Source organism: Prionailurus bengalensis, chromosome E2 (genome assembly GCF_016509475.1).
Source record: "Prionailurus bengalensis isolate Pbe53 chromosome E2, Fcat_Pben_1.1_paternal_pri, whole genome shotgun sequence".
NCBI lineage: Eukaryota > Metazoa > Chordata > Mammalia > Carnivora > Felidae > Prionailurus > Prionailurus bengalensis.
Window position 1 is genome coordinate 20,802,204 of NC_057352.1, and position 14,157 is coordinate 20,816,360.

General features: G+C 43.9%; 1 protein-coding gene across 6 annotated transcripts in view; it reads right to left on the minus strand.

Annotated features, from left to right (window-relative positions):
* Positions 1 to 1,961: 1,961 nt before the first annotated feature.
* DPY19L3 (dpy-19 like C-mannosyltransferase 3) overlaps positions 1,962 to 14,157 on the minus strand; it is an 80,437-nt gene continuing 68,241 nt past the window's right edge. For all 6 annotated transcript variants that reach the window (XM_043599112.1, XM_043599113.1, XM_043599114.1 and 3 more), the window contains 3 exons: positions 10,263 to 10,395; positions 7,628 to 7,786; positions 1,962 to 5,769 (listed from right to left, as the gene is read on the minus strand). In XM_043599112.1, the coding sequence (XP_043455047.1) occupies positions 5,608 to 5,769; positions 7,628 to 7,786; positions 10,263 to 10,395 (454 nt within the window). In that variant the 3' untranslated portion in view covers positions 1,962 to 5,607. The remainder of the gene's footprint in view (positions 5,770 to 7,627; positions 7,787 to 10,262; positions 10,396 to 14,157) is intronic.

The window sequence follows — 14,157 nt, forward strand, 5'->3', positions numbered from 1 at the left end:
AGTCGGACGCTTAACCGACTGCGCCACCCAGGCGCCCCTCACATTCTTAAATCATATATTTTTTATCTTTCTTAATCAGATTTACCAGGTGTTTATTAGTCTTTTCAATCTGTGAATATTTGAGTATAGGCCCACCTCATTTTATTGAGCTTGCTTTATTGTACTTTGCAGATACTTTTTTTTTTTTTTTTTTTTTAACAAATTGAAGGTTTGTGGCAACCCTGCTTGGGGCAATTCTATTGGCACCATTTTTCCAACAGCATTAGCTCACTTTGTGTCTCTGTGTCACGTTGATAATTCTTGCAATATTTAAAACTTTTCATTGTATTTTTTATGATGATCTGTGATCAATGATTAGGACTTGATGAAAGTTCAGCTCGCACTGCTTTCTTAGACCTAATACTGTTGCACATTTAGTAGACTACAGTATGATGTAAACTTAACATTTATATGCAGTAGGAAACCAAAAAATTTATTTGACTTGCTTTATTGCAATGTTCACTTTATTGTGGTGGTCTGGGCCCCAACCCAGAGTATCTCCAAGGTATGGCTGTATATATTCTAAAAGATAAGGACTTTAAGAAAATAACAATGTCCATTTCACACCTAAAAATATATAATAATTCTTCAATATCATCACTGTTCGAAGGGTTTTACTAGAGTTGGGGGGACAAGGACAGAGCCAAATTCAAGATGCAATCCTCTCAGATGACTCTGTGCTGTAAGGGTGTGGCTTTCAATCAGTAAGAAATACATTTTATATGGCACCTCAGTACAATAATGCTTTCACGTATAACAAACAACTACTGGGGCTCCTGGGTGGCTCAGTCGGTTAAGCGTCCGACTTCAGCTCGGGTCATGACCTCGCGGTTCATGGGTTCAAGCCCCAGACTGGGCTCTGTGCTGACAGCTCAGAGCCTGGAGCCTGCTTTGTAGTCTGTGTCTCCCTCTCTCTCTGCTCCTCCCCCGCTCGCACTTTGTCTCTCTCTCAAAAATATATAAACATTAAGAAAATTAAAAAAACAAACTACTTCACAAAGCAATCCTTACACTTCCCACATGGACTGCGCCTTCCCCTTCTCCTCTCCCTTTCTTTTCTTTCTCTCAATCTTCTGATGCTGGTTGCAACCCACTAAGCTGATTTCACATTACACTATGGTTTACTATCTGCACTTTGAAAAACAATCCTATAAAGCAAATGGCTAAGTATTAAATCAGATGAAAAGGTTTGAGATGAGTTTCAGATACCGCTTTTGAAAGAAGAGGCAAGAGAAACAGCATTTCGACTGCTGCGTGCCTGGTGTCACTTGCCAAAACATTACACTTGCTCCGTTCACTCGGATCCTGAGTCTCTCACTTATCTATACCCGTTTGTAGCGATTCCGGTGCTAGAGGCCATTCCCACGGGGTGTACTCAATAGCTTAAGAGCTTAAGAGCTTTCTAAGAGTCAGCACAGCATATTTGAGGCCCCACTGACGGTTTCTTCTATTTGGAAGTGTACTGGCCTATTTCTGTTTGGAATTTCTGTAGGGCCTATTTCTGTTTGGAATTTCAGTATCTGCTCTGGACAATGTAACAGTCAAGCACATTTGTTATCTATAAACTCTGACCAAAATGGACTACCACCAATCTTCCCGAATTACTAAAGATTGACAATTTAATCAAGAAGTACACGTGATTCAAAAATGAAAACAGCATTTATCTCTTTGAGGATAAATTCTGCTGACAGCAGCCTTCTCTTTAGAAATCTAAACTATAACCCTGAGGTTCAAGTAAAACAAGGAAGCAGCTATGAAACCAAATTCCACGAAAAAATAAACTCCTTCCACATTAGCAAGTCCAGTCGAGACCCTGCCACATCCCTCCAGTGACTAGACTCCGTTTAGCATATATTTAATACACTTCAATAAGCTGGTTCCTTGGTTTCTGACCTTCAAAGAAAGGAAAAACACTCATCTTGTGTATTTTAAAAGAGCTTTATTTAGTATATAATCTCCGTACAACTCGGTACAACAAATTATAAAGGCTCTTTGTAAGATTTTACCCTTAGGATGTTAAATACAGAAAATCAATTGCCACAACACAGCAAGCCACTCTCATCTTAAAAGCTTTTTTCCATCAGCAGATAAGCACTCTCTTCTAGGCCAAAAGGTTGTCATATATAAAGCCTTTGGGAGAATACTAACCAACATACGTGATCTGAGAACATTTTAATATCTTCCTAACAATCCCAAGGTTTGAATGAAATTTAAAAAAATGGAATATTTCTATGTTAACTCAGGGAGGTTTTGGCCAAAGATGAGCTAAGACTGGTACATCTTAAACTAAGTTCATATGGAATCAGAATAAACATTTTTAGTTAATCATGAAGTAAAGATGCAGACCGGATGAAATATTACGCATGTCTTTGCCATCTGGCGGCACCTGCCCCAAACACACACACACACACACACACACACGCACACACGTACATCTGGTTGACCTCACAGAGTTCAAGAAAATCATCTTTAAGTGGACAACAAATGGCCTAGATAAACACCTAATTATGCTTCTGGCTAATATATCTGAAATTAATCCCTATTTTTTAAGTCTGTAATAAAAGTGACTGTAACCTTTCAACTATAGTAGAATCTCTGTTAGCCACTGTGATCAGGATCAGTCATTTAATGAAGTAAGTAGATTTATGCAGGGAATCGTCATTTTAAATGTGTAACTGTCCACTCATTTACTAACCTTCTGCTGGGAGGCCAAGGCCTTTCCTTTGCAATAGGGGTTCAATGACTGCAGTTCTATTCTTGAATACGTCACACCAATAACATGATTTGGGTACATTTTAACACCTTCTGATCAGTCTACATATTTTTAAAGGTGGAATAAGTACTTAAATCGATAAAGCAATCTAAGCTTAGAAATGCCCCTGAATTTTACGTTTTCCCAATATTTTATAGTTTTTCCAACCACGCCTAATGTATTCAAAAGCAATTTTGACTAGCAACTCAACCTTTATCAAATCTTACCAAAGCATTCAAGTTAAATTTCACAGAAATAACCCTTTCTTTTCCACACCCGTATCTCCTAGGTTTGTGTTGAACTGCGTACTCACAGTAGGAAGTAGAACTTGCAGAGAAGCTGCGTACGGGCACAGAGCTCACGGGACGGAGCACATGCCGTGGGCGGACACTGGGCAGCAGCCTGGGCAGTCAGCTTACGGGAGGGATGGAGGCCGTCGGGGAGTCCGGTGAGTCTCGTTAAGCAGAGGATGATTAAGAGCACTTATTGTACGTAGACGTTCTTCCGAATGCTAACTCCGAAGCAAGATCAAGTGGTTATTCTACCCATGAAAACCAGCCACAGTATGAGGCTATTACCAACTATTAACAGAGCCACTGAGATCTGCATGGCGGGGAGCGAGGACGGCCCCAGGTGACGTGCTTTGGCCTGGTGGAGAGCCAGGAGTCAGTCACTTTTCCTCTTTCCTCCCGTGGACTCCAACGAGAAGGTCATAAAAGAGACAACTGATGAGCACTAAGAAGATTTAACATGATTTGTTGGCAGATTTGGTCATCAGGACATAAAAATGTCAACTCTACAAGGTCACAGTGTCTTGGAAAGAGCATATGTATGGATTCTGTCTTGCAAGACCTTTTTTTTTTTTTTTTTGGCACTTTATTTTTTTCACAGAAGACTGAACGCTATGTTTTGGCAACAATGGCACGTAGACTGTGAGAAAAAGATTACTGTGTGCCATCACGGCGGTGAGGAGAAGCATAAAAATTGAAGTACATGTTTCTTATACTGAAACTGCACATACCCAAATGCTTAGATGAACGCATATAGAAACATTTAAAATAAAACTGAAACATATCTGGAAGGTAACAGAGGACTTTAAAAACAAAACTACATAGTCTAACATGTACCTTACATGTGCTTCGTTTCAATTAAGAGTAAGGCACTCGCTGAAGGATGTACTGACCCATGCTGTCAGCCACACCGGGCATGCATCATTACTGGCTTAATTAAAGTTTTAGTACTGATTAAAGTGTTTTATTATTGTATTATCCTAAACTGCAGTGGTCTCCAACCTTATTAAGGGATACAGGAAAGACATAATTCAGGAGTTTCAGCTGCATAATTTAGTAACCCAGCCAGTGTCATTTTTTTTATTTAAATAAGTTTTGATTAAAAAAGCTGAGTATCCTTGAGTCCAACACGACAGTGTAAAATTTCTTTTTGAATACTGTTTAATAATAGTAACTGAATAGAACATCATTTAAACATGCGATAGATCTATCTTGATGCCGAGGGTAATTTACTTCAATACAACTGCAAGGAGAAACCTTTAAATCATTTCCAACTGGCAAGTACAGGGGAGAAAGTTAATTTCATTAGCCATCTTGATTTAATTAAACACGCAATATGCTTTTATCAGCAACTTTTACATGTCCCCATCATTAGAAATTAATTATAAAAGCAATTATCAAAAAATTTTTGAACAGGTATACATAATCTCTTTGTTGTTTACAAATAAGCATGACTTAGAGGCACTTGGTTACCTTTGAGTAAGAAAAAGAATCACACTACCTGGGCCCTCACAGCAAGATTGGAGACCACAAATCAAATTTGGTATGAAAATGCTCTCTGCCAAAAATATTGTATTAGTGAATTAGTTAAGATATAACCTTTTAAAAATATTCAGGCTTTGCAAGGTTCTAGGCTGTAAAAAATACAAAGGCTAAAAACAAAAAGTTTACAAAATTTTGCAAACCCAGTAAATTTAAATGAGTAAGAAATGAAGAAAAATTTTCTTACTTGCAGGATAGGTTAAGTAGTATCAATAGGTTTTAAAATAACACTAAACAGTAACAAATTCTGCTTGGCTATGTAACATTTTTGCTCCTTTAAGGACTTACAGTAAGGAATTTGCCACACTTTTCTGTATCCGGCATTAAAACATGCACCCACATGCGCATACAGACACAGACAGACACACACAGACAGGATGCATACGCTGAAGTGCGAAACATTACATTTCAGACACGGCACAACACAAGGTTTTAGGTATATATACAAAGACCTAACGTGATTAAAAAAAAAATATTAAAAGCATGACAGTCGGAAAACATTATAAAAGTTTTTAGGTGAAACAGGGTGATCAAGGGCTTTTAAAAAACCACCAGGTGTTCTTTGCTAGGGAAACAACATTAAAGAATTGCGTTATGCATCCCCTTGATTCAATTCAACCGTAGCCGTCTGAAGTCAATCAGCTCAGTCAGATCCTGAAGAGCCTCTTGATTTCCAACAAGAGGGGTGTCTGTCCAGGCTCCCGTGGAACACTTCCTGTTCTCCCCCACCAGCAAAACTTCCAGACCACTCTTAGAAAGTGGAGAATGTTTAGGCTACAGAACATTAATGAAACAAGATAAAAAAGACTGAAGCTTGTGTGAGATACTTCCCAGGACGGTAACGCTTGTGTAAACATCCCTACAACTTACTTATATCACAGCTTTGTGGTACAGGCTACCTAACGACAGATGAAATGTTACCTGTTGAGTTTCATTAGGATGGAGTTTCACGTATCAAAAATAGAGATTGACCGAAGAGCTCGGCTACTTGTTTCTAGAGAGCTTGTAAACATGGAACGTTTTGTTCTGGAACACTCTGGTGAAGTATGCCGTGTAGGGCGGCAGGTTTCTCTTTATCTCTTCGCAGAAGCGAGGGTGGCCTGCGAGTTTCAAATCAGGATCGTTCTCTCCTGGGCCATCCATCATCTAAAGCCAAAACAAAACCGAATACAATTTGGGAAAACAATAATTATATTTACAAGAGAAGAAGGAACAGGTGACGGGCTTCTTTGAGAGTGGTACGTTAGGTGAGCGTAAATCGTCCAATTTCAATGTCAGTGGCTGCTTAAAGACGATCTGGCCCACCTCTTTCCCCTGCGGAAGTGTAAACCACAGCTGGAGAGGGGAGTTCTGCCACACGATCATCCCCTCTAATGGCAAAGCCAGAAGCAGAACTTGGGTCCCCTTGTTCTTAGGAATGTAACACGCTGTGGCTCTCACAAGAATAAAATACTGAGAAGAATGACTATGACCAGAGGAAATCCTCCAACTCAGTAGGTGGCCTCGTTAGAAAAAGTTACACACAAATCAAGATTTAAATGCGCGTCTTTGGTCTTTACCTCCTGTGAATTCAAGATGGTTAGGGACAGTTACTTTCCTCCGGCAAAAACTGAAGCTCATGTTTGTCCCCGCCACCCCCCCGCCCAACTTTACCGAGGCATAGCTGACAGACAAAACTGTATATATTTATGATGATCTGATACACATGGACATGGTCAAATGATCACCACCATCAAGTTAATTAAAACATCCATGTTCCGGGGCGCCTGGGCGGCTTGGTCGGTTAAGCGTCCGACTTCGGCTCAGGTCATGATCTCATGGGCCGTGAGTTCGAGCCCCGTGTTGGGCTCTGTGCTGACAACTCAGAGCCTGGAGCCTGTTTCAGATTCTGTGTCTCCCTCTCTCTCTGCCCCTCCCCTGTTCATACTCTGCCTCTCTCTGTCTCAAAAATAAACGTTTAAAAAAAAAATTAAAAAAAAAACATCCATGTTCCTTAAAGGAACAAACCTGCAGTTACAAGGTGAATGAGTTCTGAGGCCCGACTGTACAGCATGGGGAGAACAGTCAATAATACCACAGACTTGAGATTTGCTGAGAGGAGACTTAAGTGTCCTGAATCTCAAAATCTGCACAGTCAAGTTTTTCTCCCCCCACTTGTTTCTTAAATATCTATCAGCTTTTATACCAAATAATTACAGCACCTCTACAGGGTGAAAAGCTCCTGCTTGTGCTAATCTGAGGCCTGGCATAGGTCCGAGAACATTTTTCTCAGAAGGCTGGAGGGAGCTATAGCTTGTTCTTCTGCTCTGGAAGACTTGGCCGCAGAAAGCCATCTTGGTGGCATGGTGCCAGTGGGCAAAGGGGACGCTGGCGGGAGTGGTGCCTGGAAGGGGAGATGGGGGCCCTGCTGTCACGGTCATACTCACGTGCCAGCCAAAACAATGCTCTGGGGCAGTGGTGTTAAGAGGCTGAGGTTCTGCTTTTAACGGCAAAACCTTTAAAAATGAGTTTTAAAAGGTTTGTTTTTTTTTTCAATGTTTATTTATTTTTGGGACAGAGAGAGACAGAGCATGAACGGGGGAGGGGCAGAGAGAGAGGGAGACACAGAATCGGAAACAGGCTCCAGGCTCTGAGCCATCAGCCCAGAGCCTGACGCGGGGCTCGAACTCACGGACCGAGAGATCGTGACCTGGCTGAAGTCGGACGCTTAACCGACTGCGCCACCCAGGCGCCCCTAAAAATGAGTTTTATACATAGCCTCGTGATACAAATCAGCTAAAGACAGAGTTGTTCTATTTAATGTGAAGTTGGGGTCTGAACGCCCCTATCTGTCCCCTGGCCCGGCCCGCACGGCTGTCACTGATGTGCCAGAGCCGGGAATTGTGTGGGATGCTGTGAAGATGGTGAACTGATTCCCGACATCATTCTCTAACGTACAGAGAGTGAGACTGGACCCCCCCCCAACACTGCAGGAGCCCCGCACGGGGCGAGGGGACACGCTTACGTGCCCATTGGCGATGTCCAGCAGGTCCCGCAGCCGGCAGCCCCGCTGGTGTCTTCGCTCGTAGCAGATGCTGTCTTCCAGGATGACATAGTCAGCGCCGAAGGACCTCAGGAGGGCGTGCACGTCCTCTGGAGACCTCTTTGCGTAGATCTGATAAACCTGCAAAACGAGATGAAAGTGGAATAGCGAAAAATACCACTCAACTGCCAGGAAGTTAGTGGACGAGTATCTAATAAGGTAACGTCCCACAGGGGTTATGGCTAAGATCCAACACCCAGCTCCCCCACCCCTTCCCGTGCAGGCCACTCACTCATCCGCAGTCCTGGGGTGTGTGGGGGAAATTTCCAAAAGAATGCAAGTCACAATCACTCAGCTTTGGGAAGAAGAGAGTGAGTCATGCTGAATACACTGGGCTTTAGACACCAAATAGATACGGATTTAGAATGTATTGTTGGGAGCTATGTATCCGTAGATGCCCGTTCTAAGGATGCTTCCCTGAGGTAAATAAACAGTGGAGTAAAGAAGACACAATCTCTACGTTTAAAAAGGGGTTCTTGCACGAAAAGGTCCATCAGGCGTGACGGTACAGCTTGGGGGCACCTCTACTTGTAAGGATCCTCAGCTTCTGACCATGGCGGTTGGAGAAAAGCACCGCCATAGGGTCCTCGGTGCTAGGCTGCCCCTGGCTTGACCAGGAGACCCCGTGCTTCGCTCTCACGCTTCCTGGAGCACGAACAACCTGCAGCACCAGTGGCAGTTCAGTGGGAGGCGCCTCCTCCCTGTTCATCACCAGCGTCACATACCTTAAGTGACTGCAGTGTGTGTGTGTGTGTGTGTGTGTGCGCGCGCATGTGTGTGCACGGGGGCGGGGGGATGGACAGGGGTGCCGACTCCTTCCCTGCACACTGATGTCTAATGATGCCTTTCTGACCAAAGAGACTGGGCCCTGAGGGCCAGCGTGCCTGTACTGATAGGTGAAATGCCAGGAGGTGGTCTCCTTCTGTGACTTGAAGCCAGAGGCCATCCTCGCTGTAGTTTAGCAGTGGCCTCACACCAAAGCCATTCCCAGGATTTGAAGGTCATGACTGAAGAAGGGCACCAGGACCTTAAGGATGTGTTTGGTTAGAGCACAAAACTCAGTCCCTAGACAAGGGCTGGATATCGGAGAGGGTGGTGCGAGGAGGAGCCCCCGTGCGCCTGACGTGTCCCTTCTGCACCTTCTGCCAAGTCTGAGCCGCACCAGCCACCTCCCGCCTGGACTCCGGTTCTGTGGAGCCGGTGCCCTCCCTGCTTCCTCCAGCTAACCTGGGGTGATCTCAGGTACTTGCACCAACTGAAAAATCCCCATTTTAGTAGGAATCTAGGTTCAGATGATTCTCATAAAAAACAGGAGACTTAGTAAAAAATCATTTGCTTTTAGGCTAGTTAAATCTCCTGCCAAAACAAGACTTTTCAGCAACTTTTCAGCCGCTAAGATTATGAAGTGACTGACATAAAACATTAAAAAGTTTGAGCCCACTGCTGGAGAGGACTGGGGGAAAGGGGTACCTCTCTGCACTGCTCACTGGAATGTATGTGGTATAACCTGTACAGAGGGCAACTTAGGACTATCTGTCTAGCTCAATTACAAATGCCCGTACTTTCTGTCCCACAAGTTCATCTCTAAGAATCTGATGTACAGACAAACACTTGTATTTGTGCACAGTGATATGCATACAAGTTTACCATTTGGAACATTGTTTACATCATTACAAAAGACAGGGAAACAACCTAAATGGTTAAATAAAATATGCTATGTCTGCTAACAAAATTTTTGTAGATTCAAAAATACAACGCTGTCAATAACAGATATGGGGGGGGGCGCCTGGTGGCTCAGTCAGTTGAGCATCCAACTCTCAATTTCGGCTCAGGTTATGATCTCGTGGTCGTGACAGCAAGTTCTGTGCTGGGTTCTGCACTTAAGATTCTGTCTCTCCCTCTGCCCCTCTCTCCCACTCACGCTCACTCTCTAAAATATAAAATTAAAAAAAAAGGAAGTGACTAGTTAAAAAAAATAACTGATATGGAACGAGCTGTGAAGTATATGAAATGCCAAAGAAACCAAGATTTAATATGTTCTTTTGTAAAAGAGGGGGAAAGAATGTGAATACAGTGTGTGTACATTTGTATATGCACAAAATGCCTGTGGAAAGATACACAACGAAGCATTTGTCTCCTGTGAGGGGAGACAGTAGCTGGGAGAGGGTGGGATGTAGACTTTTCACTAAGTTCCCCTTTATTTTGAAATTTGAACTATGTGGCTATATTACCAACTAATACACACACACACACACACACACACACACACACACACACACAATGGTCCATAAAATAAGTTACTAGCGTGTCTCTACTCCTTTTCTTTCCCTAATTCAAAAGCTCTGAGGGTTTTGTTCTTAAATGCTCTTTTCTGTACATCTCAAGCCGTTTCTCTTATTATTTTAATCCAGAGGAATACATATGTTGCCTTTAATGGATGTGGGGGGCAGGGCAGACTCAGGAGACACAGGCCTGTGGCCTTCAGGTCCGACTGCCCCTGACAACATACACACGACAGCAAGCCACTGCTGGCCCCCCAGAAGCGATGAGCCCTCACCGCTTTGGTCCGCTCTCTCAGGCTGTTGTCTTCGTAGTGCGGGTGGTTGGTTAAGGTCCTTCCTGTGCACAGCTTAACTCCGGCCAGCAACTGCATGCTCCCGGCAAACACGGCCTTTCTTGGGGTGTTGGAGCTAGAAGATTCAGAGTCTGAATTAACTCCACCGCTAAGATTTCCTCAAAGACAACAAGAAAACAACATCATGTTCCCAGAATCACCCAGCTGTGTCAGGAAGGGCTGAGACTTTGGGAAAAACACAGGAGGCTGTTTGACATTTGCCTTCAAACTGTTTCATGAAACTTCTCCTGTCTGTTTTTGACAATGGTTGGGAAACTTCTAATTTACTGTTTTGATGGGTTTACCCTTATAATGAATGGGCTTAGGATGTGGGCATCTCCTGGCTCTAAGCCTTCTGGGCTAAATCCCATAATCCTCTCCCTCTCTTGCTCCAGAGGGTCAGATTCTGACAAAAAAGAACTTACAAGACTGTCATCCTGTTCTGTATTAAACTTAACTAAAGGGCTGCCTAGAGTAAAACAAATTATAAAGCCAGAACTGCAGCTAATCACGAGTCAATTCCAACGGTTTTCATTTGAAACAAGGAAAAAGATCACAGATATTATGATAAATAGCTTTCCAGAAAAAAAAAAAAACAGAATCAGTAGAAACAAAAGAACACAGAAGATTTTGAAAAGGCAAATAATTTATTACTCAGTATGGGGACGTACACTGTTTCTGATGTGGAAACACAAGCATTTCCCATACTCCTCTCCTTGGCCCTGATTATGAAAGTCTGAGGAATCTGGAGGAATACGGGCACTCTCGTATCATTAAATCATGACCCTGCTAAGTGCCACCAAGCTGCGATTCCCTGCCTCCCTGTGGGGTGTGACGGACACTGATGGAGGATCAAGGAAAGAGCCCCTGATTCCAGTGAACTCATTTTTCCTTTTCCCCCTGAAAGAAAAGAATCTTAGTGGTTGATTTTAATTCCCTTCCATTTTTTGGAGTGCCTTGCAAATCAACGAGGTGTCAGTTCCCCGGGGACGACCCCGAGCGCCTTTGTGCAGACTGCTCAGCACACTGCTTCCTGCGGGGGCCACTGGGGGCCCCGCGAGCCCTGCCTGTGCTAAGAAAAGAGCAGCCTGGGCTTGCCAGGGGGAGGTAAAGGACGCAGATAGTTTCGAGAAGTCTCACTGAAATTATTAAAACTCGAAATACTCTAGAGAAAGAGCAGGCTGTTGTTCTCCTTGCGTTTTGGGAGATCAGGGCAGAAACTTACCCTGGTGCTAAGTTTCTAAGAGAAGCCGCCATCACATGCGGATGTTCTATTTCCTTCAGTGCAATGCTAAGACCAGAGTGTGAACGCCATCTGACAAAGGCCTTACGGTACATCCTACAGTTCAAGTTGTAACGCTCACAACTTACTTGAAGAACTCAGATTTTCTACCAATGACCCTCTCACTTGGATTTCAATGGGCTTTCTCAAGTGACAAGATGTGGACAGAAGGACGATGGGCAACAGGAACGACGTGTGACCTGCATCCTCCCTTATGGACGCCAGAGGCTAGAGTGTGGACTAGCACAGAACCAGGTTTTCAGTGAGCCCGACTGCTGGGTGGATGGTCATCGTTCCAACAAGCAGACCCAAGAGTGCAAGAACAAAGGAATGTTTGCCCCGTCCCCTTGAGCTGGCAATTTACAGGAACTCTTGACTTCTGTCCCATGTGGTGGGTGGGACAGGCGGGTTTCAATGACAACATGTGAAGGTGTAACATTCCTTAGCGGGAGATTCTACAAATATTTAGTTTAATTCAACTGACACTTACTAAGCACTTAGTCTGGGCCGCCTACCCTGAGCCACCCTCATCACCACGCGCCAGACTTGCAAAAGAGTCCCTAATGGAAACACACCATAAGAGACTCCTAACAATGGGGAACAAACCGAGGGGTGCTCGAGAACAAACCGAGGGAGGTGGCTGGGGGATGGGCTAGATAGGTGATGGACATCAAGGAGGGCACTTGTGATGAGCACTGGGTGTTGTGAGTGATGAATCACTGAATTCTACTCCTGAAACCAATACCGATACGGATTTAAATGAAAATTTAAAAAGAAAAAGGGCATCTGGATGGCTCAGTGGGTTAAATGTCCAACTCTTGGTTTTGGCTCAGGCCATGCTCTCAGTTTGGGAGTTCAAGCCCCACATCAGGCTCTGTGCTAACAGCACAAAGCCTGCTTGGGATTCTCTCTCTCTTTCTCTCCCTCAAAATAAATAAATAAACTTAAAAAAAAAAAAACAAGAAAAAAAAAAAGAAAAAGAAAAAAATGGAAAACTTAAAAAAAAAGAATTGCTAAGGAATAAGTCTGGACAAATATTAATTAAAGAAAAGTGTCATCGTTTTCCCAAGCCAGTCTTCTTTTCTTTTGTATACTCTTAACTGGCTTAAACCATCCCACCGCAATAAATAATATAATCACGTCCCATATTAAATAATGCCCAAAAGTGGCTGTCTCTGGGGCCTCTGAACTGAAGATATGAAGTCTGGTCTCCACGTCTGGCAGAGGCGAGGGCTAGCTGTGGGTGAGCTGTCCTGGTTTACATGGTCTTACTGCCTAAAGAGTGCCCAACTGGTCTTTGTACACAGATGACAAATCCGGCAGCTGAGCTGATAACATCCATCCAGATCTCAAGACTGTCTTAACATCCCCGTTTCGAATTAGAACAGGAGCCAGCGTCGGGAGATGCACAGAGCTGTTTCTAGTATATATTTTATAACTGTGGCAGACACAGATGACTGATCTAGGACTGATCTCTTATCTATTCATGGCTAATGACCCAGGTTTCATCTCCCTTCCTAGACTATAATCATACTACTTGGATGAATTACATAGTTCTCAAAGGTTTAAAATGTCCAAAGTCCTGAACTGCTTGCTGGGAAGCTACAAAGCTATTCTTTATTCAGTCAAAATCTATTGCTGAGGGCCTACTGTGTGCTGGGCTGGCAAACGTGGTATGATGGTAACCTGGCTTCAAGAAGCCTTCTAGCTAATAAGCTAATAGCGCCAGACTCAGCTCCCACTATAGGCAGACACTTCCATATAAACCAGTCATTAGTCTAGCACATATTTACTAGTGCTTTCTGTGGGCCTTGAGCGATCCTGGGAACGAAACACATCAGACTTGGCTCACCCTGGCAAATCCCGCCTCTCCCCACTGGGTGCTCAGGGAGCACTGGAGCGCCCCGCCCCCACAGCGGTGCAGCCACGTGCCGCAGGACTGCTCAGAGGCACGGAGAGAAAAATGAACTAAACCACATTCTTCTGTGATGTGTGTGTGTTTTTTTTTTAAACGTTTATTTATTTTTGAGACAGAGAGCATGAACGGGGGAGGGTCAGAGAGAGAGGGAGACACAGAATCGGAAACAGGCTCCAGGCTCCGAGCTGTCAGCACAGAGCCCGACGCAGGGCTTGAACTCACGAACCACGAGATCATGACCTGAGCCGAAGTTGGACGCTTAACTGATCGAGCCACCCAGGTGCCCCTTCTGTGATGTGTTTTAATGTTTGGCCTCATTAGCAAAGAGAAAGTTGAAAAGTAAAGGAATCTGTCTCAGCCGCTGGCACAACAATCCTGTGGCCTGTTAGCAGTCTTTCCTTGGTTTTACTTTATTTTTTTTAAACTTTAAAAATTTGTTTATTATTGAGAAACAGAGAGAGACAGAGCATGAACATGGGAGGGGCAAAGAGAAGGGGAGACAGAATCTGAAGCAAGCTCTAAGCTCTGAGCCGTCAGCACAGACCCCGACGTGGGGCTTAAACTCACAAACTGCAAGATCACTACCTGAGCCAAAGTTGGACGCTCAACCGGCTGAGCCACCCAGGCACCCCCTTGGT